General features: G+C 45.0%; 1 protein-coding gene across 4 annotated transcripts in view; it reads right to left on the bottom strand.

The window, feature by feature from the left end:
• ZFAND2A (zinc finger AN1-type containing 2A) overlaps positions 1–27,097 on the bottom strand; it is a 573,689-nt gene that overhangs the window by 192,115 nt on the left and 354,477 nt on the right. For 3 of the 4 annotated variants that reach the window (XM_044089765.1, XM_044089766.1, XM_044089764.1), the window contains exon 6: positions 24,897–25,031. The exons of the other annotated variant lie outside the window; for it this stretch is intronic. In XM_044089765.1, coding sequence (XP_043945700.1) covers positions 24,897–25,031 — 135 coding nt within the window. The remainder of the gene's footprint in view (positions 1–24,896; positions 25,032–27,097) is intronic. 4 annotated transcript variants of the gene reach the window in all.

The following is a 27,097-nucleotide window of genomic DNA, read 5'->3' as shown; positions in this document are numbered from 1 at the left end:
AAACCCATCTCCACTAACTTTATAAAAATCTTTTGTCCAAACTTAAACCTTGCTCTAATGCTCCCAACAATATTCCCTCTTCCTTCCTAAAATGTGCTGCTGATGGCATTGCTCTCCCAATCAGCATCATTAACAGATCCATAAAAGAATCATACATCCCCAAACTCTGGCGCTTAGCTTATATTCTTCCTTTTCATAAAGGAGGCAAAAATACCAGCATCTCAAACTTTAGCCCCATTGATTTGCGCTCATCAATCTCCAAAATCCTAGAAAAATGCATCAAACTCCAACTTATGCCTTTCCTGACCCAAAACAATCTTCTCACTCCTACCCAGCATGGCTTCCGTCCAGGCCATAGCACAATAACTGCTCTACTCTCTTTCCTAGAGACTGTCAATCAATCCAAAGATTCAGGACACTTGGTTTCTACTGTTTTACTTGGTCTAAAGCCTTTGATACAGTTTCCAACAAGCATCTTCTTGGTCATCTCTCAAACCTTAATCTCTCACATAATGCTTTATCCTGGTTCTCCAGCTATGTATCAGACAGATCATAGGCAGTCAAATGGAAGAAAGTACAGTTGTGTACACTTATCATAAATGTAGATGTTAGAGCGTTTTCACTGTTGCAGTCATCACTGCAGGGTTCTCCCTGCCAGCAGGCAGTCCTCGGTTGGCCATAATCCCAAAGTCTGGGTCTGGCGTCGGCTGTTCAGCTACGCTCCCTGACGTCAGGGAGGCAGGGGTACAAAGCTGCCAGCCGACGCCATTTTCTCCAGTTTTTCTTCCCCCAGATGTCAGGAGTTCCACAATTAGGTCAAAACCCCATCTCCCTTTTGCAAATACACCACAGGAGGAGGGTGAAGTAGGGGAGCACATAAAGTAGAGTAAGATGGGATAGGAGGGATGGTAACCCAGACTCCAACAGTGAAGACACTCGAACATCTACATTTATGGTAAGTGTACACAACTGTACTATGTTCATCGTGTTTCACTGTTGCAGTCATCAGTGTAGGGTTGAATCCCAAAGCAGGAGGAAAGGGAGGAGGTTATAAAGTAGAGGGAGCGGCTAGAAGGCCCTGCAGTACTGCAGAAGCAAAACCCGCCCTAGACTTAGAATAAAGAGGTAGATTATAGTGCTTGGAGAAAGTATGTACCGAACTCCAAGTTGCAGCCTCCAGAATGTCTTTGGTGGGTACTCCCCTGAGGAATGCAGCGGAAGTAGCAGCAGCTCTGGTAGAATGAGTCCTAATTTTTCCTGGCACTTGCTTTCCATGGTGAGTGTAACAAAATCTGATTCCATGAGCAATCCATTTAGAGATGGTATGTTTTGAGATGGCTTTGCCTTGGGAATTGGAAGCATAAGATATAAACAATTGTTCTATTTTCCTAAAGTCCTTGGTTCTATCCAGGTAGAAACAAAGGTGTCTGTGTACATCTAAGGAATGCAAGATCCTTTCCCCCTTATTTTGAGGATTTGAGAAAAAGGTTGGTAGATGGATAGTTTGGTTTAAAGCCACTTTGGAAACCACTTTAGGCATGAAAGTAGGGTTAGTCCTTAAAGACACCCTATCTTGGTGAAAAATAATATAAGGTTCCACAGCCATGAGTGCTTGGAACTCGGACTCTCCTGGCTGAAGTCAAAGCCAGTAGAATAGCTGTCTTCCATGATAAAAACTTGATGTAGCAGCAGGCTCAAAAGGAGGAAAAGTGAGTTTTTCCAGGACATAGTTGAGATCCCAGGCAGGGATGGGGGGTGAAATTGGAGGCCTAAGATTTTTAGCTCTTCTAAGAAATTGTCTCAGGAGTGGATGGGAAAATATGGGCACGTCTGTATTATAAATGTGCAGACATAGCTGAGGCATGTATTTTTATGGAGGAGAAAGATAGATCCTTGTGTAACATGTCTGTCAGGTATAGTAGAATTAGAGAGATATTAGGAGTGAGAGGATCCGCATTCTGCTCATGCATCCAAGTGGAAAATCTTTTCCATTTTCCTGCATAAAATTTTCTAGTGCTAGGTCGTCTAACTTCTAGAATAACATCCATAACCTGTTTGGGAAGGGGAGGATTAATCAGAGACTCTGAATTCGTCAGGCTGCAAGGCTGAGGGTCTTGACATGAGAGTGCAGAACCTGTCCCTGGTGCTGGGACAGAAGATTTGGAATCTGAGGTAAAACCCAAGGGGGGTCTTGTGAAAGATTCATTAGAGTTGGGTACCAAAATTGTCGAGGCCAATTTGGGGCCAGTAAAATCATCATCTTGGGCTTGTCCTGTTTGATCTTCAATAACACCCTTGGCAGAAGTGGAAGTGGTGGAAAGGCATATGCCCAGAGGTTTCTCCAGTTGAATGAAAGGGCATCGACTTTCCATGCTGACTTGTGGAATGTCCTTGTGCAATAAATTTCCAATTGGTGGTTGAGTGGGGATGCAAATAGATCTATGTGTGGGCAGCCCCATACTGCTGTAATCTCCTTGAATACTTGAGTGTGTAGCATCCATTCGTGAGGGTCCGACAGGTTCCTGCTCAGGCTGTCTGCCAGAGTATTTGGTTTCCCTGGTAGGAACTGAGCTTGTAGGTGCACCTTGCAAGCTTGAGCTGTGTTCCATAGAGTCATGGCTAGCCTGCAAAGGGGGTAGGAGTGGGAACCCCCTTGCTTGTTTATATACCACATGACTGTGGTGTTGTCTGTCTGAATCAGAAGTTGTCCTGGTTGTAGAAGATCCTTGAAGGCCAAAGATAGCGTTTTGTACAGCTAAAATCTCCTTTAGGTTGAAGTGTAGATGCGACTGATCCTTTGTCCAAAAACCTTGCAGACATCTGCCCTGCAAGTGAGCTCCCCATGCGTAGTCAGAGGCATCTGTGGTTAGTATTTGACTGGCCGGAGGCAGGCTGATTTTCCTTTGTTGAAAAGACATGCCTTGGACCACCAAAGGAATTCCTTTTGTAGACAAGGCAGTAGGGTGATTTGTGTGTCTAGGCTGTGGCAGTGTTGGGACCATACACTTTTTAGGTACCACTGTATCTTCCTCATATGTAGTCTTGCATAAGGTATGAGGAGTATGCAAGAGGCCATGTAACCCAGTGCCTGCAGGAATTTCCTTGCAGTAAAGGTGGGTTAGAGACGTCAAAGTTTTGAAAGTTGAAGCCAGCTGTGACTGTTTTTCGGATGTTAGAAATGCCATTTGAGAAGTTGTGTCTAGCTGAGCACCCAGAAAGGTTATCTGTTGCGAGGGTGTCAGGTTTAACTTTATGTTCACAGTGAATCCCAGGAAGTTGAGAAGTTTCTGCACAAATTCTAGATGTTGGAGTAAAACATCCCTGCTGTCTGCCTGAATAAGATAGTCGTCCAGATCAGGGTAGATTTGAATTCCCTTGAGTCTGCAATAAGCTACTACTGGTGCCAGGCATTTGGTGAAGACCCTGGGCGCAGAAGATAATCCAAAGGGCAGCGCAGAGAATTGGTAATGATTCGAACCAGCCTTGAACCTGAGGTATTTTCTGCACTCCTGTCTGATAGGGATGTGCAGGTATGCCTCCTTTAAATCTAGTGTTACCATCCATGCATTTTTGCTCAACATTGGCAGTAGCTGTTGTAGAGTAAGCATCTTGAATTTTGGTATCTCCAGGTAGGTGTTCAAGAGGGACAGATCCAGGATGGGTCTCCATGAATTTAACTTTCTGGGAACTAGAAAGAGCCTTGAGTAAAATCCTTGCCCCTTTTCTGTAAGAGGAACCAGTTCTATGGCCCTCATAGCCAAGAGAGTATCCACCTGGTTTAAGGCCTCGGACCATTGGTGTTTTGGTAGGTCCGGCCATCCGCTTGGTTTTGGTAGTGTATGGAAGTGAAATTTGTAACCTCTTGAAACTACTTCCATAACCCACTTGTCTTGGGTTATGCAAGTCCAACTTTGGTAAAAAAGAGAAAGTTTTCCTCCGGGAGGGGCTTCCAGGTAAGAATTTCCTGTAGCCCAGCAAGGGAAGTCATTGAGTTTGTTTTCTGTAAGGTTGTGGTCTGTCTTCTCCACTCCTGGGGGTGGAAGCAGTCCACTGTCTAGGTCTGTAAGGAGTCTGTGCTCGAGGCCTCCCTCTGGAGCATCTAAATCTACCCCTCTGAGGCCTGTCAGAGTAAGGAAAGGTCCAGTTTTTTGTTGGCCAATTCCTACTAAATCTGGGGGGTTGTACTTGCAAGAAATCCTTAACCATTTGCATGGATTTTGCCTTATCCTCCATTTTCTTAATCACCCCCTCAGCTTTAGGTCCAAACAGGACATTATGCTGGACAGGGGCATCTAGTAACTTTGCTTTCACTTGATCAGGTAAATTTTGCTCCTTTAGCCAAGCATGCCTTCTGATGACTGTGCCAGAGGTGGCGGCCTGCAAGAAGCCTCCAAGGCATCAAAACCACAGTGCAAAGTATGCTTCCCAACTAGTTCAGTGGCATGCATTAGATCCTGTAATTCCCTATTGTCTGCACAAGCAGAAATAGAAGCTAGCTTTTGTTTCATAAAAGACAAAAGAAATTGCTGGTATTTGAGTATATGAAATTGACAGTTTAAAGCTCTAATGGATAAAGTTGCCCCACCTGTCTAAAGCTCTGGAATCCTTATCAGTAGGAATAGGGTTTTTAGCAGAGGCGGCCCTAACTCCCTTAGGAACCTGAGAAATGGTTTCAGGATCAGCCATAGGATTCTTGAATAGGAACTGGTGAGAGTCCGGGACCTTGTAATATCTGTCAGGCTTGGCAGGGGCAGGAGGAAGAGAGTCAGGAGATAAATTAGCCTCAGAGATAACATCATCCACATTATCTAAAATGGGAGGGATAGCCAAGGGTCTATGCTGAGGGAGAAGAAGAAAATCCCCAAGTCTTCTCTTAGATTCGGAATACTCCTGTCCTTCCCAGTGGAAATGTTCCCTCATTTCATGTAAAGTTTCCCCAAATGAAAAATCCTCTAGGGGAGAAGCTGAAGGAATGGATTCCTCAGCATCGGAATCCTCATAAGGAGGAAAAGAAAAATCCTGGTCAGAGGAGGACACAGAAGAAACAGATGCCTGATCAGAAGAGTCATAGTCAAATTCCTGCCTTGGTCTTTTGTCTGGAGGGGGTTGTGAACCCCTAATCATGGTAATTAAGTCCTCTGCCATTTTGAGTAACTGTTTCTGAGATTTGGATCCCGCCTCAGAGGAAGTTTGCCCTGGTGCCTTAGCTTTGGAAGGAGTCTTTGTCTTTGGCTTTGTCTTTATTAGAAGCTGTGATGGCCTGAAAACCCCCTCGGAAGCCGGTACCTGCACAGCGGCTCTGGACCCATCCGAGGGAGCATTGTCCGAAGGTCCTGCCGCTGAAGTACTCAAAGGCCTAGCTGGCTCCTCGTGGGAGTCCGTGTCCGCAACCGGTTCAGAAATGGCCGACAACAGGGGCTGCGAAAGTGCCTGACGACGGTCGAACCTGAAGCTGGCTCTGCTTGAAAAGTGTCGTCTGATTTGGACCTCGGAGGCCTGTCTTTGTCCTTATGACGTTTGTGAAGTGCGGTAGTCGGAACCGTGTCCGACGACATTTTGTAATGAAATAGTCTTCCGAAGTAGTGGAAGGCGAAGTCGTACCTTCTTTTTATCGTACGTTGGTTAAATCTAGCGCAAAACCGACAACTAGCTACGTCGTGGTCAGGGCCTAAACAAGGAATGCAGTAAGAATGGAAATCCTTATGAGGTATTTGCTTACCACAAGAAATACAATTATTAACTTTTTCTGACATCAGACTGGAGCAAGAAAAAAGTTTCCCCAACGGGGTACTTGGCTTTGAGTAGGAGTAGTAGTCTTCGGACTGAAGTTTGGTAAAGATTATCAGGAGTCAGCCGACCGGCACTTGCGAAAGAACAGTTTTGTAGCTACCATAAATGTAGATGTCCGATAGGTATGCAACTGCAGTCCTGACATATGGGTTGTCCTGCCTCAGGCAGCCCTTCAGTCGGCCGGATTCCACGCCCTTTCCCCGACGTCAGAGCGCCTGGGGTATAAAAGCATCAGCCGACGCCATCTTCTTTAGTGTTTCTTGCCCCAGATGCCAGGCGCCCTCTAAGGAAGGCTAAATTTTGAAAATAGAGAAAAGTACAAAAACATAAAAACAAATACACCATAAAAGATTACCCCAGGTAGCTAAAATGAGGGGTAGAAACCCAAAATAATACCACAGAGGGGTAGGTGGGAGGGAAAACCTGACTGCAGTTGCATACCTATCGGACATCTACATTTATGGTAGGTACAAAACTGTACTATGTCCTTCAAGGATGCAACTGCAGTCCTGACATATGGGTTGAATACCATAGCCAACCTGGGGGTGGTAGGCACTAAGACAAAGATGGTGTAGCTAAAATGCCCTGCAGGACTGCAGAAGCAAACCCTGCTCTGGATCTTGAATATAAAGGCAGGTTGTAATGTTTGGAAAATGTATGCATGGAGCTCCATGTAGCAGCTTCTAAAATGTCCTTTGTTGCCACTCCTCTTAAAAAGGCTGTGGAGGTGGCTGTAGCTCTGGTGGAATGTGGCCTGATCTCAGCTGGCACAGTTTTTCCATGAAAACAGTAGCAGAATCAAATGCAATTTCCAATCCATTTAGAAATTGTCTGTTTGGAAATTGCTTTTCCCTGCAATCCAGCAGCGCAAGCTACAAAAAGCTGGTCAGATTTTCTGAAAGACTTTGTTCTGTCCAAGTAGTAGCACAACTGTCTGTGCATGTCCAAGGTGTGCAGAAGTCTCTCTCCTTTATTTTGAGGATTGGGAAAGAAGGTAGGCAGGTGAATAGCTTGATTCAGGGACACCCTGGATACCACCTTTGGCATGAATGACGGATTGGTTCTCAAAGAAACTCTGTCCTGATGAAAAATGAGAAATGGTTGTATTGCCATAAGGGCCTGTAGCTCAAAGACTCTTCTTGCTGAGGTTACTGCCAGAAGGAAAGCTGTCTTCCAAGACAGAAATTTCAACTCTGAAGATGCTACTGGTTCAAAGGGAGGAAGAGTTAATTTTTCCAGCATGAAGTTGAGGTCCCATGTAGGCACTGGTGGTTTCCTTGGAGGGTTGATGTTCTTTATACCTCTTAGAAACTGTCTTAGCAATGGGTGAGAAAATACAGGCGGATCAGTGTTATATTTGGCAGATATTGCTGAAGCATGTATTTTTATGGAAGAATATGAAAGGCCATTGTGGAGCATTTCAGCCAAATATTCTAGGATCTGTGGAATGCTCATCACTGATGGGTCTTGACCCTTTTTGCTGTTCCAGATAAGAAATCTCTTCCATTTTGCTGAGCATGTTTTTCTAGTGGAAGGTCTGCATGCCTCCAGGATGATATCTTTTACCCTTTTGGAAAGTGTATCCTGAGGAATAGTCATGGAATCTTCCAAGCTGTCAGCTTCAATGTTTTCAAGCTGGGGTGTAGTGTCCTGTAATTGTGCTGTGTCAGAAGTAGTGGCCATTGAGGAAGGAGCCACGGTTTGGTGTGTGTCAAGCTCCGTAGCAGTGGGTACGAGTGTTGTCTTGGCCAGTCTGGAGCTATCAGTATGACTTTCGGTTGCTCTGTCTTGATCTTTAGTAACACCTTGGTCATCAAAGGAAGAGGTGGGAAGGCATATAGTGTTAGAGAGTTCCAACTGAAGGAGAGAGCGTCCACCTTCCATGCTTGAGGATGGTATGTCCTTGTGCAAAACTTTTTCAGATGGTGATTGAAGTGGGAGGCAAAAAGATCAATGTCCGGCCTTACCCATGCTTAAGTTATTTGTAAGAAAATGTCTGGATGCAACATCCATTCGTGTGGATCCATGATGTTTCTGCTTAGGCTGTCCGCCAGAACACTGTCCTTCCCTGGTACAAACTGGGATTGTAGCTCTATTTCAATTGTAGGGAAATACCCCAGAGATTCATTGCCAGTCTGCAAAGAGGGTAGGAATGGGTACCTCCTTGCTTGTTTATGTACCACACAACTGTGGTATCGTCTGTCTTTATTAGTAGATGGCCCTGATGCATGAACTTTTCGAAGGCCTTGATTGCATGCATCACTGCCAGCATTTCTTTTTGGTTGATGTGCAGGTGCTTTTCTTTTTGTGTCCATTGTCCCTGAATGCATCTGCCCTCCATGTGCGCCCCCCATCCATGGTCTGAGGCATCTGTTATGGTTTGACTTGTATGAGGCTTGCTGAAAGGCAGACCTTTGTTTATCTGGCTTGCTTGAGCCCACCACAGAAATTCCTTTTGAAGGCATGGAATGAGTGGGATCAATGCTTCCAGGCTGTGGCTGTGTTGAGACCATAGACTTTTTAGATACCATTGTAGTTTCCTCATATGCAGCCTTGCGTGTGGAATCAGAAGAATGCAAGATGCCATGAAACCCAGGGCCTGCAGGATTTTCCTTGCAGTCATCTGGGTGTGTGTTGCTAATCTTCTGAAGTATTCTGGTAATTGTTTTTGTTTTTCTTTTGTCAGAAACGCCATCTGGGTGTTTGTGTCCAGTGTGGCACCAGGAAAGGTATTTGTTGGGATGGTGCGAGACTTGATTTCTGAATATTGACTGTGTATCCCAAGGCCTGCAGTAGGTGAATGACATAGTCCAAGTTTTTAACAAGGCTTGTTGGCTGTCCGCTTGTATAAGGCAGTCGTCCAGGTAAGGGTATATTTGTATTCCCTGAAGTCTGCAATGTGCAATTACTGATGCCAGGCATTTGTGAACACTCTGGGCAGTAGATAAGCCAAAGGGCAATGCTGAGAATTGATAATGCTCTGAGCCTGCAAGAAATCTGAGGTATCTTCTGCAACTTTGTCTGATTGGGACATGCAGGTATGCCTCCTTGAGGTCCAGAGTTACCAGCCAAGACCCCTTGCCCAGCATGGGAAGGAGTTGCTGTAAAGGCAGCATTTTGAATTTTGGCACAATAAGGTAAGTATTCAGTGCGGACAAGTCCAGAATGGGTCTCCATTGGTTTTCTTTTCTTGGAACAAGGAACAGTCTTGAATAAAATCCTTGGCCTTGTTCTGCAGAAGGAACCTTTTCTATTGCTCTTATTTGAAGTAGGTTTGTTATTTGTTTGAGTGCCTCTGCCCTTTGATTTGGTGGCAGGTTTGGCATGCCATGTCTTGTTGGTAGTGCATGAAAATGGAATCTGTATCCTTTGTCTATTATGTCCAGTATCCATTTGTCCTTTGTAATATTGTGCCAATTTGGTGAGAATAAAGATAATTTTCCGCCCAAAGGTGCTTCTAATTGAGCCCTGGATGGCGGAGTCAAAGTCAAGTCATTGAGATTGTCCCTGCGGAGCAGTGGAAGGACCTGCCCCACCCTCTCTGGTTCGGAGGCTGCCATTGACATCCTCTGTAGGAGCCTCGAGTTTGCCCTCTACCTCTGCCATGTCTGTTTTTGCCTCTTTGAAATTTGTCTGTCTGGAAAGGACCAATTCTTAGAAGGCCAATTCCTGCTGAATCTTGGAGGCTGTACCTGGAGGAAATCTTTGACTGTTTGCACTGATTTTGCCTTTTCCTCTATTTTCTTTAAAACCTCTTGTGCAGTAGCACCAAATAGCTTATGTTTCTCTAGTGGTGCGTCCAAAAGCTTAATTTTCACATGGTCTGGCAATGTTTGTTCCTTTAACCAAGCATGTCTGCGTATGACCGCACCTGTCATTGCTGCTCTACATGAAGCTTCCAATGCATCATATCCACACTGAAGGAAATGGTTGCTAACCTGCTGAGTATTATGAACCAATTCCTGTAACCCCTTTCTATCTAATGGTTCAGGGAAGCCAATTTCTTTGCAAGTCATCCAACATGTATTCCCGATACTGAATCATATGAAATTGACAATTTAATGCTCGTGATAGAAAGGGTGGAAGATGTATATACTTTCTTGCCCCACCTTTCTAAAGCCCTAGAATCTCTTTCTGAAGGAAGTGGATTTTTAGCAGTAGTGGAGGAAACCCTTTAGGCCCCTGAGAAATAGTTTCAGGGTCAGCAGTATGGCCCTTGTACAGAAATTGATGTGTGTCTGGGACCCTGTAGTACCTGTCTGGCTTGACAGGAGCAGGGGAGGAGTCAGGAAACACTAGATTCTAAGTACACATCATCAAAAACATTTAAAACTGGAGGAATAGCTAAGGGTCTATGCTGAGGTAGCTTTAAAAATTCCCTTAACCTTTTCCTAGAATCTGAGTATTCTTGGCCTTGCCATTTGAAGTGTTCCCTCATGGAATGAAGCGTTTCCCCAAAGGAAAACTCCTCAGGAGGAGAAGCAGAGGGAATGGACTCCTCCGCATCAGAATCCTCGTAGGCCAGGAAGGCCTCCTCCTGGTAGTCTGAATGTGCAGAATCACCTGAGGCCTCATCGGAGGACTGGGGATCTACCTGCTCAACCCTAGGCCTCTTGACAGAAGGCGGCTGAGAGCCTCTTTCTGGATGTGGCTGAGAACCCCTAATTAAAGAAATAAGGTCCTCAGCTAAACTTAAAATTTGAGAACCAGAAGTGGATCCCAGAGAAACAGATCTTGGAGGGAGAGACTTAGCCCGTTTGGCAGCCTTAGCACGTGTGTAGGCCTTAATGGACATAGACACTGGAGGCCTGGCAGCCCCACATGCTGGAGTAGTCTTATCCACTGAAATGGTGTCAGAAATATCCTGGGCTACGGTCTCAGAGGGGAGAACAGAATCCGGCACCGAGCTGGCCTCTGGTACCAAAGTAACCGGTGGGGCGGTGTCGTCGGTCTGTAGCGGTTGTGAAACCGGCTCAGAAGAGACCGAGACACTCGCAGTAGGCCTAAGAGTGGTGTCGGCCGAGACCGAGGACTGCGGGTGTCAGTCCTTATCCTTCCGTTTTTTAGGTAAATGTGCTGTCGGAAGCTCCGGCGGCATGATATAACAGAAATCTTCCCCAAAATAATCCTGTGCAAACTCTGACCGACGCCTAAGAGTGCTTTTATTGAAAGAAGCACAAGCTGTACAGGCCGAGACGTTGTGTTCTGGGCCTAGGCAGGGTAAGCAGGAAGAGTGGAAATCCTTATGAAGTATTTGTTTCCCACAAGTTAAACAATTATTAACTTTTACAGTTTTATCTGACATCGGCTGAGGCAAGAAAAGGTCCCCAACGGGGTACTTAGCTTTTTTGAAGGCTTCAGTAGCTGAAAACACAGGAGCTGGTCGACCAACACTTGCGAACTGCTTCTGCTTCGGGTGCCGCGCGGCAAGAAAGACTGAAGAAGATGGCGTCGGCTGACACTTTTATACCCCAGGCGCTCTGACGTCGGGGAAAGGGCGACATCAGCCAACGCCGGACCCAGACTTTGGAATCCGGCCGACCGAAGGGCTGCCTGAGGCAGGACAACCCATATGTCAGGACTGCAGTTGCATCCTTGAAGGACATCTGCTTTCACCGCACGTCAAGAAAGACTGGAGAAAATGGCGTCAGCTGGCAGCTTTGTACCCCTGCCGCCCTGACGTCAAACAGCCGACGCCGGACCCAGACTTTGGGATTCTGGCCGACCGAGGACTGCCTGCCGGCAGGGAGAACCCTGCAGTGATGACTGCAACAGTGAAACATGATGAACATCTCCATCTCTTCCTTCCTATTCCTACTGGCGTACCACAGGGATCCATCCTTGGGCCAATGCTTTTTAACATCTTCCTCTATAACTTCACACTGCTATTCCTGATGCTAAAATCATTCAATATGCAGACGATTCAAACTTAGTCTGCTCTGCCTCAAACCTCTCTGAATTGCTGACTAAAACTCAAACTGCATTCTCAACAAGTGAAAACTGGATGCACCAAAACCACCTCTCTCAATGAAAATAAATCAAAGATTCTACTGTTCTCTCCCACAAAGACCCTCTCCTACAATAAAAACAACTTCAAAGTCTATAGTCAAACCAACTCACCTACAGAAGTGGTCCCCTCTGCCAAACTAATTGGCATTACTGTAGATAACACCTCAAGTTTGATATTCATATTCAACAAAATATTAAGAAAACCCACCAAAAGCTAGGTATGCTGCATAGGAATAATCACTTTCTCTCCAACTCTACCAGGCAAACTCTGGCCTCGACTTATCTTCTTCCTTCCTTATTACATGGAGCCCCCTCTCCTAATCAATCTGTCCTCCTCTATCATCTCTACACTAGAAAACTGCTACAACAAAATCTCTAAATTTGCCTCTAAATCTAAAAATACCACCCATCACTGCCTAACCCTACAATTCCTGAACTGGATTGAACTCCCAGACTACCTAGATTATCTCCAACTCACTACTGCATATAGACTCATATTTCACCCAACAAAATGTCCCGCTGTAACTAGCATCCTTCCTTCTTATACACCCAACAGAGCTCTCAGATCTGAAAATCAGAACTTGATTACTATCCATAAACCTAAACGTCCTGCTGGCCAACTTCTCTTATCTTTCTCACTAGTCAAAAAATGGAATTCCCTTTTCTCCACACTAAGAACCATACAAACTCAGAAAAAGTACAGTTTTGTACCTACCATAAACGTAGATGTTCGAATGCTTATGCTGCTGCAGTCATCACACTTGGGTTAGCCTGCCGTCAGGTGGTTCCGCAGTCGGCCAGACTTCCAAAGCCTTGGTCCGGCGTCGGTTGCAGTCGCATCCTCCCGGACGTCAGTGCGGCAGGGGTATAAAAGTGGCAGCCAACGCCATTTTCTTCAGTTTTTCTTGCCCCAGATGTCAGGTGCCCCAAAGTCATAAGGCAAAATACGTGGTTTGCAAACCATACCTTAGAGAAAACACAATAGTGGTAGTTGTAAGCAAATACACCATATAGACATGCATCCAGAAGGTTGATGTACCTGTAGCTCATAGAAACCCCTGTTAGTAAGTGGGGATGGCAGGAGGGTAACCTGGACTGCAGCAGCATAAGCACTAGAACATCTACATTTATGGTAGGTACAAAACTGTACTATGTTCATCGTGCTATGCTGCTGCAGTCATCACACTTGGGTCGAGTCCCAAAGCTATGGTAGGGTGGTAGGAATTATACTGGGTTAGGTGCAGCTAAGATGCCCTGCAGGACTGCAGTGGCAAAGCCAGCCCTGGATTTTGAGTACAGTGGCAGGTGGTAATGTTTGGTGAAGGTGTGCACCGAGCTCCAGGTGGCTGCCTCCAGAATGTCCTTAGTTGGGACTCCTCGGAGGAAGGCTGCTGAGGTTGCTGTAGCCCTCGTAGAATGAGACCTAATGTTAGCAGGCACTGGTTTTCCATGGTGAGAGTAGCAAAAGCGGATATAATGTGCTATCCATTTGGAGATGGTCTGTTTGGAGATAGGTTTTCCCTCTGAACCTGCTGCATAGGACACAAAGTTGCTCAGATTTTCTGAATGCTTTTGTCCTTTCCAAATAATAACGCAACTGTCTGTGAATGTCCAAAGAGTGAAGGAGTCTTTCCCCTTTATTCTGTGGGTTTGGGTAAAAGGTGGGCAAGTGTATGGTCCGATTGAGAGCCACACTGGAAACCACCTTAGGTAGGAAGGAAGGGTTGGTTCGTAAGGACACTCTGTCGTGATGGAAAATAAGGAAAGGTTCCACTGCCATAAGCGCCTGCAATTCTGAGACCCTGCGTGCCGAGGTGATAGCCAGTAAAAGAGCTGTTTTCCATGATAAATATTGTAGATCTGATGAAAAGGCTGGTTTGAAAGGAGGTAGAGTTAGCTTTTCTAGCACAAAATTTAGATCCCAAGATGGAGTTGGTGGTTTTCTTGGGGGCCTTATGTTTTTTGCCCCTCTGAGAAAAGTACAGTTTTGTACCTACCATAAATGTAGATGTCCGAACTGGATAGCATCTGCAGTCATAACAAATGGGTTGTCCTGTCGTCAGGCAGCCCTTGATCGGCCGGATTCCAAAGTCTGGGTCCGGCTTCGGCTGATGTCGCACTTCACCCGACGTCATCTCTGCTGGTCTTCGGGTATAAAGGCATCAGTCGACGCCATTTTCCTCAGTGTTTCTTGCCCCAGATGCCAATTGCCCTCTTGGAAAGCTAAATTTTGGATAAATGCCAATGTTTCCAAAATAGTAGAAAACAAACACAAAAATAAACATGTATGTACATATATACAAACAAATACACCATAAGAGACCCCCCCCCCCCCAGCTAGCTATTAGGAGGATAAATACCCGCAGAGGGGAAGGAGGGAGGGTAATCCTGACTGCAGATGCTATCCAGTTCGGACATCTACATTTATGGTAGGTACAAAACTGTACTATGTCCTTCATGGATGCATCTGCAGTCATAACAAATGGGTAGAATACCATAGCCAAACTAGGGGAGGAGGAATAATAATTATGGTGTAGTCAGAATCCCTTGCAGTACAGCAGTGGCAAACCCTGCTCGGGATCTAGAATATAGAGGTAAATTATAATGCTTGGCAAATGTATGCACGGAGGTCCAAGTAGCAGCCTCAATAATGTCCTTGGTTGCCACTCCTCTTAAGAAAGCTGTGGTAGTGGCTGTAGCCCTTGTAGAATGAGGTCTTATGTTCTGTGGAATTGGTTTTCCATGGTAGGAGTAACAGAATCTTATGCAATTTCCTATCCATTTGGAGATTGTCTGTTTGGAAATTGCTTTCCTTCCCTTCCTGTTGCATAGGCTACAAAGAGCTGGTCAGTTTTTCTGTTACCTTTGGTTCTGTCCAGGTAGTAGCGTAACTGTCTATGTACATCCAAGGTATGCATTATTCTTTCACCTCTGTTTTGTGGATTGGGAAAGAAGGTAGGTAGGTGGATTGCCTGGTTTAAAGACACTCTGGAAACCACCTTAGGCATAAATGTAGGATTAGTTCTCGTGGACACCCTATCTTGATGGAAGATTAGGAAGGGTTGCACTGCCATTAAGGCCTGTAGTTCCGAAACCCTCCTTGCTGAAGTAATAGCCAGTAGGAAAGCAGTTTTCCATGACAGGTGTTGTAGATCTGCTGTTGCTGCTGGTTCAAGCGGAGGTGTCAACTTTTCTAGTACAAAATTCAAGTCCCATGCTGGTAATGGTGGTTTCCTAGGAGGTTTTACATTCTTGATCCCTCTGAGGAACTGCCTGAGTAGAGGATGTGAAAAGACAGGAGGATCAAAGCTGTATTCTGCTGAAATAGCTGATGCATATATCTTGATGGAGGAATAGGACAGGCCTGTATGTAGAAGCTCTGCCAAGTACTCCAGAATGTTAGCAATATCTATGTTCGACACATCTTTTCCTCTTTCAGTACTCCAAATGACGAACCTTTTCCATTTTCCTGCATAGTTCCTTCTTGTTGAAGGTCTGCGGGCTTCAAGGATAATGTCTTTAACCCTTTGTGAAAGGTCTGGGTTAGTTACTGCTATGTGATGTTCCAGGCAGTCAGTTGCAAGGTTTTTAGGTTTGGATGTATGATGTAGTTGTTCTGAGTTAACATCAAAGGCATCAGGGGTATTGACCACATTTTCTCGAGACATGCTCCTCAGCAATGGGTACCAGTGTTGTCTTGGCCAGTTCGAGCTATCAGAATTATCCTTGGATGTTCCTCTTTGATTTACAGTAGTACCTTGTGCATCAAGGGAAGAGGTGGAAATGCATATGCTGTCAGGCCTTTCCAGCTGAAGGATAGAGTCCACCTTCCATGCAAGTGGGTGGAATGTCCTTGTGCAGAATTTTTGAGCTGGTGATTTTGTGGGGAAGCGAATAGATCTATTTGTGGCATTCCCCATTTCTTTGTGATGGCCTTGAAGATGTCCGGGTGTAGCATCCATTCGTGAGCATCCGAGGTGGTTCTGCTTAAAATGTCTGCTAGGGCGTTCTCTTTCCGGTACAAATATTGCCTGTAACTGGATGTTGTAGCTGAGAGCCAGATTCCAAAGGTCCAAAGTCATTCTGCATAGGGGTAAGAATGAGTGCCTCCCTGTTTGTTGATGTACCACATGACTGTGGTGTTGTCTGTCCTTTCATCAAATGGCCTTCTTTGAGGAATGGTCTGAATTTTTGGATTGCCAGTTTTACTGCCAGCATTTCTTTTTGGTTTATGTGCAGGTGCAGCTGGTCCTGAGTCCACAGTCCTTGTACGCATTTGTCCAGCATGTGTGCCCCCCATCCTAGGTCTGAGGCATCCGTTGTGATGGTTTGGTTTGCTCGAAAGTTGTGGAAGGGTAAGCCTGGGTTTGACTGGCATGCCCGAGCCCACCATAGGAACTCCTGTTTTAAGCATGGGATTAATGTTATTTCTGTTTCTAAGCTGTGCCTGTGTTGAGACCATAAATTCTTTAGGTACCACTGTAACTTTCTCATATGCAGTCTGGCAAGTTGGACCAAGATTATGCATGATGCCATGAAGCCCAAGGCCTGCAGAACTTTTCTTGCTGTTAGTTTGTTCTGCTTTGTTAATGCCAAGAAGTAAAGAGGAGCTCTTTTGTTTTTCTGCAGTTAGGAATGCCATCTGTTTTACTGTGTCCAATTCTGCGCCCAAGAATGTTTTTGTCTGGGATGGTATCAGCCTTGACTTTTGTAAATTGACTGTGTATCCCAGGGCTTGTAGCAAGTAAATGACCCTTTGTAAATCTGTTGTCAGCTTGCTTTTGTTGTCCGCTTGTAACAGGCAGTCGTCCAGGTATGGATAAATTTGGATTCCTGTACTCTGCAGCGGCGATTACTGATGCCAGGCATTTTGTGAATACTCTGGGCGCAGTAGATAAGCCAAAGGGCAATGCTGAGAATTGATAATGCTCTGATCCTGCAAGAAATCTGAGGTATCTTCTGCAATTTGGTCGAATGGGGGCGTGCAGGTATGCCTCCTTGAGATCTAGAGTTACCAGCCAACACTCCTTGCCCAGCATGGGAAGAAGTTGCTGTAGGGTCAGCATTTTGAATTTTGGGACAATGATGTATGTGTTTAAGATGGACAGGTCGAGAATAGGTCTCCAGTTTTTTCTTTCTTGGAACTAGGAAGAGTCTGGAGTAGAATCCTTTGCCCTGTTCTGTTATTGGTACCCTTTCCACAGCTCTCATCTTTATTAATTCCGCTATCTGGTGCAGGGCTTCTATTTTTTTATTTGGGGGCAGGTTTGGCATTCCTCTTTTTACTGGTAAAGAGTGGAAGTGGAACGGTAGCCTTAGTCTATGGTTTGCAAAATTCACTTGTCTTTTGTAATATAGTGCCAATTTTTGAGAATAAGGCTAACTTTCCGCCTAATGGTGCTGCTATTTGCTCCCTGGTAGGCGAGTCAGAGCCAAGTCACTGTGATTGTCCTGTTGCAGTGGCAGTGGTTGTGTCTGTGCCTCGGTTATTGCCTTGCCACTGTCGTCCTCTGTAGGCACCTCCTCTGGATTGATTTCTGCCCCTAGCGTCTGTTCCTGCCCTTTGTGATCTTGTGGAGTCAGGAAAGGACCAATTTTGGCAGGCCAGTTCCTGCTAAACCTTGGGGCTGAACCTGTAGGAAATCTTTAACTGTTTGTACAGATTTTGCCTTCTCTTCCATTTTCTTCATTACCTGCTGGGCAGGTTCCCAAATAGACTGGCCTTATCCATAGGAGCATCCAATAGCTTAGCTTTAACATGATCCGGCAAGACCTGTTCTTTCAACCATGCATGCCTTCTTATCACTGTGCCAGTCATGGCTGATCTAAATGAAACCTCCAGTGCATCATAGCCACATTTTAAAGAATGGTTACTAACCTGTTGGATGTTATTCACCATTTCTAATACATATTTCTTATCTAAAGATTCATCAGAGGACAGTTTTTTAATTAACTGATCAAGCATAAACTCTTGGTATTGGATCATGTGAAACTGACAGTTTAAAGCTCTAGCTGAGAGAGTAGCAGAGGTGTAGACTTTTTCCCCATCTCTCTAAGGACCTGGATTCCCTTTCAGAGGGAATAGGGTTTTGCTGTGGTCGAGGCTACTGCCTTGAGCCCCTGGGATATAGTTTGGGGTCTGCAAGTGGAGCCTTGTATAGGTGGTGATGAGTGTCTGGCACCCTGTAAAATCTATCTGGTTTAGCAGGGGCTGGAGGTAAAGAATCAGGTGCAGTGCAGACATCATTAAATGCATCGTCCACAACAGATAGGACAGGAGGTATAGCTAAGGGCCTATGTTGTGGTAAGTGCAGAAAAGTCCTAAGCCTTTTTCTTGAATCTGAGAAATCTTGTCCCTGCCATTGGAATTGTTCTCTCATGGCATGTAAGGTTTCCCCAAAGGAGAATTCCTCTGGTGGAGAGGCAGCTGGAATGGATTCTTCAGCATCTGAATCTTCATAATTGGAAAAGGAGCCTCTGGCTGGTCTGTAATGTCTGAGTCATCCAGAATCATCAGAGGACACAGGCTCGGGGGGCTCTGCTCTAGGTCTCTTTTCTGGGGGCTGAGAGGCCCTGTCTGGGTGAGATTGGGATCCCCTAATTAATATTAAATCTTCTGCCAGAGTAAGCATTTGAGAACTAGAAGTAGGCCTGAGTGAGGATGGTTTAACAGGCACTGATTTAGCTGATTTGGCTGCTTTAGCCCTGGCAAAGGCCTTAATAGACATGGCTGCAGGAGGCCTAGCAGCACCACGTGCTGGAGTAGAGATATCCAAAGGGATGGTGTCTGATAGATCAGTAGGAACCACAGTTGTAGGCAAAATTTCTGAGGCTGATTCAGGTAAGGTAGCAGGAGCCTCAGTAGTAGTCATGGATTGCTGAAGATTGACCAGTTTTCGGTTTCGGCGAAACCGAGACACTCGGACTTGCTTAACCGTGGTTTCGGCGAAACCCGGACCCGCGAGTGTCGGTCTTTTCTTTGCGTTTTTAACAATTTGGGTAGTCGGAGGATCCGGCGGCATAATGCGCAAAATCTGAGCGAAAAACTGTTCAGCAAACTCCGACCAGCCTAAGCGTTCGTCGGTTGAAGGAAGCACAGGCGAACAGGCTGCTACGTCGTGGTCTGGGCCTAAGCAAGGCAAACAGTAAGAGTGGAAATCTTTATGAGGTATTTGTTTCCCACAAGTTAAACAGTTATTGACTTTTCTGACATCGGCTGAGGCAGAAAGAGTCCCCAGCGGGGTACTTAGCTTTTAGAAGTCTTGAAGTAGTATTCGTAGTAGTAATCTGTGGATCTGACTGACCGGCACTTGCGAACAGCTTCTGCTTCGGGCGCCACACGGCAAGAAAGACTGAGGAAAATGGCGTCGGCTGATGCCTTTATACCCGAAGACCAGCAGAGATGACGTCGGGTGAAGTGCGACATCAGCGAAGCGGACCCAGACTTTGGAATCCGGCCGACCGAAGGGCTGCCTGACGACAGGACAACCCATTTGTTATGACTGCAGATGCATCCATGAAGGACATCTGCCTTAGCAAAGGGTGAGAGAAAAGGGGGGGGGGGGGTCCGTGTCATATTGAGCTGAAATTGCTGAAGCATGGATCTTTATAGATGAAAGAGCAAGTCCTTTGTGTAGCATCTCAGTTAAGTATTGGAGTATCTGTGGAATGTTTGGGGTGCCAGGATCTAGACCTCTGGCCTGCTTCCATGCACAAAATCGTTTCCATTTGTCTGAGTAAACTTTTCTGGTGCTAGGCCTCCTGGCCTCCAAAATGACATTCAGGACGTCCTTTGAGAGATGTGTTGATTGACAATTTAAGGAATTTTCCATGCAGCTAAATTTAAGGTCCTGAATTGGCTGTGAAGGATCTGAGAGTTTTGCTGAGATAGGAGATTGGGGAATTGAGGTAAGATCCATGGAGGACTGCGAGTCAGGATCCGCAGCAGTGGGTACCAGTGTTGACGTGGCCAGTCCGGAGCAATGAGGATCATATTTGGTCTGCCTGATCTGACTTTCAGTAGTACCTTGGTCAGTAGAGGCAGAGGAGGGAAGGCGTAGACTGACAATGTTTCCAAACTGAAAGATAGGGCATCCACTTTCCAGGCCCGGGGATTGTAAGTCCTTGTGCAAAATTTTTGTATCTGGCAATTGCTGATTGAGGCAAACAGATCTATGTCTGGTGGACCCCATCTTTGAATTATCATTGCAAATACTTATGGGTGTAGCCTCCACTCGTGGGGATCTGTTAAATTTCTGCTTAATTTTTCTGCCAATATGTTTTCCTTTCCTGGCAGGAATTGTGCTTGCAATTGTACTTGGTAAGCTAGTGCTGTGTTCCACAAAGCCATTGTCTGCCTGCATAATGGGTAGGAATGCGTTCCTCCTTGTTTATGTACCACATTACTGTGGTGTTGTCCATCCTTATTAGAAGTTGTCCTGGATGCAATAGGTCCTTGAAGGCTGTTAGTGCATTTTGTACGGCCAACATCTCTTTCTGATTGATGTGTAGATGCCTTTGGCTTGCAGACCATTTGCCCTGTATGCATTGTCCTGCCATATGTGCCCCCCAGGCGTAGTCTGATGAATCTGTTGTCAAGGTTTGCTTTGCTGGAGGTAAGACAAAAGGTAGACCCTTGTTTTCTTGGCATGCTTGAGCCCACCATAGAAACTCCATTTGTAGGCATGGAATGAGAGGTATACTTGCTTTGAGGCTGTGACTGTGCTGGGTCCATACTTTTTAGGTACCATTGTAGTTTCCTCATATGTAGCTTTGCATATGGAATTAGTTGAATGCAGGATGCCAAGTACCCCAATGCCTGCAGGAATTTCCTTGCAGTTAGCCGGGTAAAGGTTGCCATCTTTTTGAAGTATTGAACCAGTTGTTTTTGCTTGTCTGGCGTGAGATAAGCCATCTGGGCTGTTGTCTCCAAGCTGGCACCCAGGAAACTTATTTCTTGTGAAGGCATTAGCTTTGACTTCTTTTTGTTTACTGTGTACCCTAGGCAACTTAGCAACTTTGTTACAAACGCCAGATGCTGTAGTAGGATGTCTTTGCTGTCCGCTTGGATCAGGCAATCGTCCAGATATGGATAAATTTGTATTCCTCGTTGTCTGCAATATGCAATTACTGATGCCAGGCATTTCGTGAATACTCTGGGCGCAGTAGATAAGACAAAGGGCAATGCAGAGAATTGATAATGCGTTGTACCTGCAAAAATCTGAGGTATCCTCTGCAATCTTGTCTGATAGGGACATGCAGGTATGCCTCTTGGAGGTCCAACGTTACCAGCCAAGACTCCTTGCCCAGCATGGGAAGAAGCTGCTGTAGTGTGAGCATTTTGAATTTGGGTATCTCCAGGTAAGTGTTTAGAACTGAGGAGTCTAAGATGGGTCTCCAGGCTTTGTCCTTTCTTGGTACTAGAAACAGTCTTGAGTAAAATCCTTGGCCTTGCTCTTTGGTAGGTACCTTTTGAATTGCTTTCATGTCCAAAAGAGCTGAAACTTGCCTTTGCGCCTCTGCCCATTGGTTTGTTGGCAGATTTGGCATGCCTCTCATCCGTTGTAAAGTATGAAAATGAAATCTGTAGCCTCGGTTTATAATATCCAGAACCCATTTGTCCTTTGTTATGATATGCCAGTTTTGAGTAAAAAGAGCCAGTTTTCCTCCAACAGGTGCTGCCTGGGTAATTCTGCTTGGCAGGCGAAGAGGAAAGTCATCGAGTTTGCTTCCTGAAGGGTTGAGATCTGTAGTCTCCCCCTGTTTGAGTTGTTGCTTGCCATTGTCTAGGCCTGAAAGGACCTTGTGGCTGTCCTCTACCCCTAGGGCGTCTGTACCTGCCCCTTTGGGGTCTGTCTGAAGCAGGAAAGGACCAATTCTTTGATGGCCAGTTTCTGCTGAAGCGAGGGGGTTGCACTTGTAAAAAATCTTTAACTGTTTGCATTGATTTTGCCTTTTCTTCCATTTTCTTCAAAACCTCCTCTGCTTTGACACCAAATAACACATCCTTTTGCAGTGGAGCATCCAGTAGTTTTGCTTTGACTGTTCTGGCAAGGTTTGCTCTTTTAGCCATGCATGTCTACGTATTACAGACCCTGTGACAGCTGCTCTGCATGAGGCCTCCAAAGAATCAAAACCACATTGTAAAGTATGTTTTCCCATCTGTTCTGATGCATGTAACAAATCTTGCATCTCTTTGAAATCTGATTGATCTGTTTGAGGGATCATTTTCTGTTTTAACTGAGTAAGCAGGTACTGCTGATATTTAATCATGTGGAATTGGCAGTTTAATGCCCTCATGGCCAAAGTGGCAGACATGTAAACTTTTTCCCCCCATCTTTCTAATGCCTTGGAGTCTCTTTCAGCAGGTAGTGGATTTTTAGCTGTAGAGGCCTTAACCCCTTTGGGACCCTGGGAAATGGTTTCTGGGTCTGCTGGGGGGCTTTTATACAAAAACTTGTGAGAATCAGGAACTCGGTAATATCTGTCTGGCTTAACTGGTGCTGGTGGCATGGAATCTGGATTTAAACTAGATTCATTATAAACATCATCCAGAATGTCTAAAACTGGGGGGATAGCTAGGGGCCTATGCTGAGGAAGAAGAAGAAACTCACGGAGTCTTTTCTTGGAATCAGAGTAATCTTGGCCTTCCCAGTGGAAATGCTGTCTCATGGTGTGCAGGGTTTCCCCAAAAGAAAAGTCCTCAGGAGGAGAGACAGAGGGGATAGACTCTTCAGCATCTGAGTCTTCGTAGGAAGGGAAAGGTAAATCCTGTTCCTCCGAGTCTGCTGAAGAAAGGGATTCCTGGTCAGGAGGAGGGAAATCTTCCTCCAGTCTAGGCCTTTTGTCAGGAGGGGGTTGTGAACCTCTGATAAGGGTGATCAGATCCTCCGCCATTTTGAGCATTTGTTTCTTAGGCATAGGGGCCTGCGTGGGTGTCTGTGGACCCGTTTTTTTAACCTTAGTCATCACTTTAAGCTTCGCTTAGGACTTGACCGAGAGAGTCGTCGGTTTAAATACACCTTCGGAAGGCGGAGGCCTGTCCCTGGTATCCGGATCGCCGGCCATGCTAGCGTCCACGTGTTGAGGAGGATCGGGCTCCAGAGGCCCGGTAGTTTCTGTCTGAGAGGCAATCGTGTGTTCCGAATCCGCGGTAGTCAGGGGCTGCGTAGGTGCCTCACCGAGTACCGGGGATCCGGCGACAGGCCTAACTGAGACCTCAGTATCTGGCCTAGGCTGCCTGTCTTTGTCCTTGCGTTTTTTGAACATAACTGATGTCGGCTGTTCCGACGACATAATATAATTGAATATTCTACCAAAATAATGTCGGGCGGTATCAGCCCAACGCTTGATAGTGCGTTTATTGAACCTAGCGCAAAACCGACAACCAGAAATGTCGTGGTCTGGGCCTAGGCAAGGGATACAATAGGAATGAAAATCCTTATGAGGTATTTGCTTCCCACAAGAAATACAATTATTAACTTTGTCTGACATCGGTATGAGGCAAGAAAAGTTTCCCCAACAGGGTACTTAGCTTTATAGAAGACTTCGGCTGAAATTCTGTTCGGAAATCTCAGGAGCTGGCCGACCGACTTGCGAAATGCTTCTGCTTCGGGCACCGCGCGTCAAGAAAGACTGAAGAAAATGGTGTCGGCTGCCACTTTTATACCCCTGCCGCACTGACGTCAGGGAGGATGCGACGGCAACCGACGCCGGACCAAGGCTTTGCAAGTCTGGCCAACTGCGGAACCGTCTGATGGCAGGATAACCCAAGTGTGATGACTGCAGCAGCATAGCATGATGAACATCTTCAAAACCCAACTATTCAAACACCTGTCCACTAAATGGAAATGTACCTGCCTTCACCGAACCTAATCAAAGGGGGTTCTCTCTCTGGTTCCCAAGCTCTACAACTCCTACAGCTACCCTCTCTCACAGCCCAACCTTGTAAACATTGTAAATAGCATTCTACTGTTGATGTGTGTATGCAAAGCGTATTTACATTTTCTTAAAAGGTTTGGATGTAGACTCTTTCCACACCTAACACATCTGTTTTCCTCAAATGAAACTGTATGATCCCTACCTTCAAGCTTAATGAATTTGTTAACTATGCATGATACTGAATGCATTTATGAGTAACTATTCTGCATAATATTATCTTTAATATTAACTATCAGTTGTATCTAAACTGTATAATGCATCTTGGAGCTTTTCGCCCCAGGCCTCCACTGAAAATGTGTCAATTCGGCCCAGTGGACTTCCCCGGTAATCAAACTGCAAATAAAATAAATAACTGTCTGCATCTGACTCGTATGTACAAATACATTTATGTTCAATCTGCTTTTCCCCACAGACAGACAAGAATTAACTTTAGTACGGGGTGGTTGTAGGCAGAAATGCTTAACAATAGTCTTTAAAATGTTCTTTCACTACTGGATCCTTTAGCTGTTCTCTACCAAATGGAAACACTTCTCCAAAGCAGATAGCTCTAGTGAAGCTCCATGATCACCAGTTCCAACCAAAGTCCATGAACTTGCAATACCAGAAGGAATGCTGCATCATTCCAGTCCTTCACAAAGTCTGACATATATCTGGTTTTGGTGCTTGAATCAAAGTCCCACATGTACAATGCAATCCAAAGATGCACTACCCAGCAACCCATCCACTACCAGCAGAAAATAAAGTGTCTGCAGTCAGCCTGGTCTCCAAAAGAGCCATGCTGTACAATCTCTCTCAGTTCATCACTCTGAAGTCTCCGCTGTCCTACTCGACTTAGGTTACTGGTATTGTACACCAGCACTGTGTGTCTGTACCAATATGAAGTAATCTACAGTTAGAGAGAAATACAGGTCTCAACAGAAGAAACAAACCAATAGAAATTCTCACTGTTTAAACTGCCACAGGTTACTTTGCTTATATAATCCCCCTAACAAAAAAAAAAAGACATTCCCACTGCTGCTCAGTCAGTCAGTCCTCCATTCCCTCACACTAAATCATATACAGCTTAAAAAAGTAAAGCTGCACTACAGCTGTTACACTGGGCTCATTCTCCAACATAAAAGATGCAAATTATCCCTGCATAAAGAAAATTAACTTACCTGTTATGCTGAGGATTTGAAGGAACAGTGCTTTGATTCACTGTGACAGTTTTACTTGAAGTGGATGTTGCCGGTGCTTTGATGGAAGAAACAGACCCTTTACTTGAAGTCTGCATTCTCATTAGGGCTGCATGGCTACAAAACAGTAAAAAGTACCTTAATTCTTTGCAACTGTAAAAAAAAGGTTGAGAATTAATCTTGCTTTAAGGCCAAAAGGCACTGTATCTGCTTGGAAACACAACTGATATGTACATTATACAGCCAGACCCAACATATGTATTAGTCACTGTTCAAGGTCTGTGCAATCAAAGCCCAATCTGAAGCCTTGCATTTAAAAGGTCTGCTGTCTACCACTTCTAATTCTAAGAAACTCATTTCAGTGTACCCAGCCCCCATTATGAAAAGCTTTCCCCCCCCTCTGCAGTTTCAAGTTGGCACTTCAATAAAACTGTTGTTATTCCTAGTACCAAAGGAGTGATTTTTTTTTTAATTTCAACACTCACAGCAGCTGTCATAACATCATGACTTATACTGCTAACCAATCAATAGTATAATGCAAATAGGGACAGTTAAGCTTGTTCTTGCAATTCAAATGCCTGAATTTTTTAATCTGTCTAGCTAAGGACCTTTGAATACTTTCTAGCCTCTGAACCTGTGTACAATTGTAAGTGCAAACTGCTAGTACTCCATGTTTGGTTTAACCACTGTCATACAGTGGTTAAAGGACACTTGCATCTTTACTAGAGATTCTCCTTTATATGTCCTTAATGACAGATTAATGTTTTCTGATGGCCTTTAACACTGGAGTCCAAGCTGATTTTTCTATCAATAATAATCTCCAGAACTCTTGAGTCTTGTGCGTCAAGGATCATGTTTAAAGCATGTAGATAAAACTTCTGACACCAAAGTGTAAGTGCTGTACTTTAAAAACTTGGAATTTTACCGACAAAATGTCTAGTATATCAACAAATCCCTGCAATTTCATTGAATCACTTAGATTAGTTTCAATTGTCCCAATCTTTGTGACGTCTGCAAACTTGTGGACCCTAATATCACTTTGAAATGGAAAGTCATACATAAAAAGATAGCATATACTGGTCCAAAAACACCAACCCCTGTGTTACCCTTAGACTATCAACTGACACAGAGGTAAGACTGGGATGGATTAAATGTCTGGCTGCACCAACAGCAGCCTAGTTTTAATCAGAAGCTTAGATGATGTCAGATGGTGAGAATGTGAGGGGGAAGACGTATCTGTGGAATATTTCAGGAGAAGGGCGCCGTTATGCTACACACACCTCTAGCTGATACCAGAAACAATACTCAGTTAAGGTGGGTTGTGTGGAAGAGGGACCATACTAGCATGCCAAGAATGAAGGTGAAAAAGTACTTCCTCAGCAGTTTTAATCATTGAACAGTACAGATACCTACAGGGAAGTGATATGCAAGACACCTAATTATGCACACTTCAGCAGGCATACACAACTATGTGTGCATCAGTGATGACAGCAGAGACCTCAGAGTTTAGGTCCCTCCTTCCTAAGACACTCTCCCAATAGGAGGGAAATAAAGATCCTTGGACCAGTGATCGATTTAGCAAAGTTGGGTGGGAGTGAGGTGATTAAATCACTCTGAGGTGCAGTTTTTCTACAGTTTTAAACAAAGTGCAGGAATAAAATTGGGGATGGGGCTGTAATGATCAAGTGCACTGGTACAAAACAAGGGGAGCAATGCAAATCTCCCTTTGCACAAATATGGGAGAGTTCTCCAGTACACTCCCTTTGCACAAATATGTGAGAGTTCTCCAGTACAGTCCCTCTTGCATTTTGTGAGCCATGAAAAGGCTCATCATAGAGCATCTCAAATGTCTCGTAGAAGGAGCCAATCAATTCCTCTGTTTGCAGGGAAAAGATCCACATTCTAGGTATTCAGATAAAGTACAGTTTTGTACCTACCATAAATGTAGATGTCCGAACAGGAATGCATCTGCAGTCCTTACAAATGGGTTGTCCTGTCATCAGGCAGCCCTTGATCGGCAGTTCCAAAGTCTGGGTCTGGCCTCGGCTGGTGTCGCACTTCACCCGGCGTCATAGCTGCAGTTCTTGGTATAAAGGCATCAGCCGGCGCCATTTTCCTCAGTGTTTCTTGCCCCAGATGCCAGTTGCCCTCTTGGATAGCTAAATTTTGGATAAATGCCAATG

Source organism: Protopterus annectens, chromosome 12.part0 (genome assembly GCF_019279795.1).
Source record: "Protopterus annectens isolate FY-2018-M chromosome 12.part0, PAN1.0, whole genome shotgun sequence".
In the NCBI taxonomy this organism is placed as follows: Eukaryota; Metazoa; Chordata; order Ceratodontiformes; family Protopteridae; genus Protopterus; species Protopterus annectens.
The sequence above is the reverse complement of the archived record's forward strand: the minus strand, read 5'-3'. Positions and strand labels throughout refer to the sequence as shown.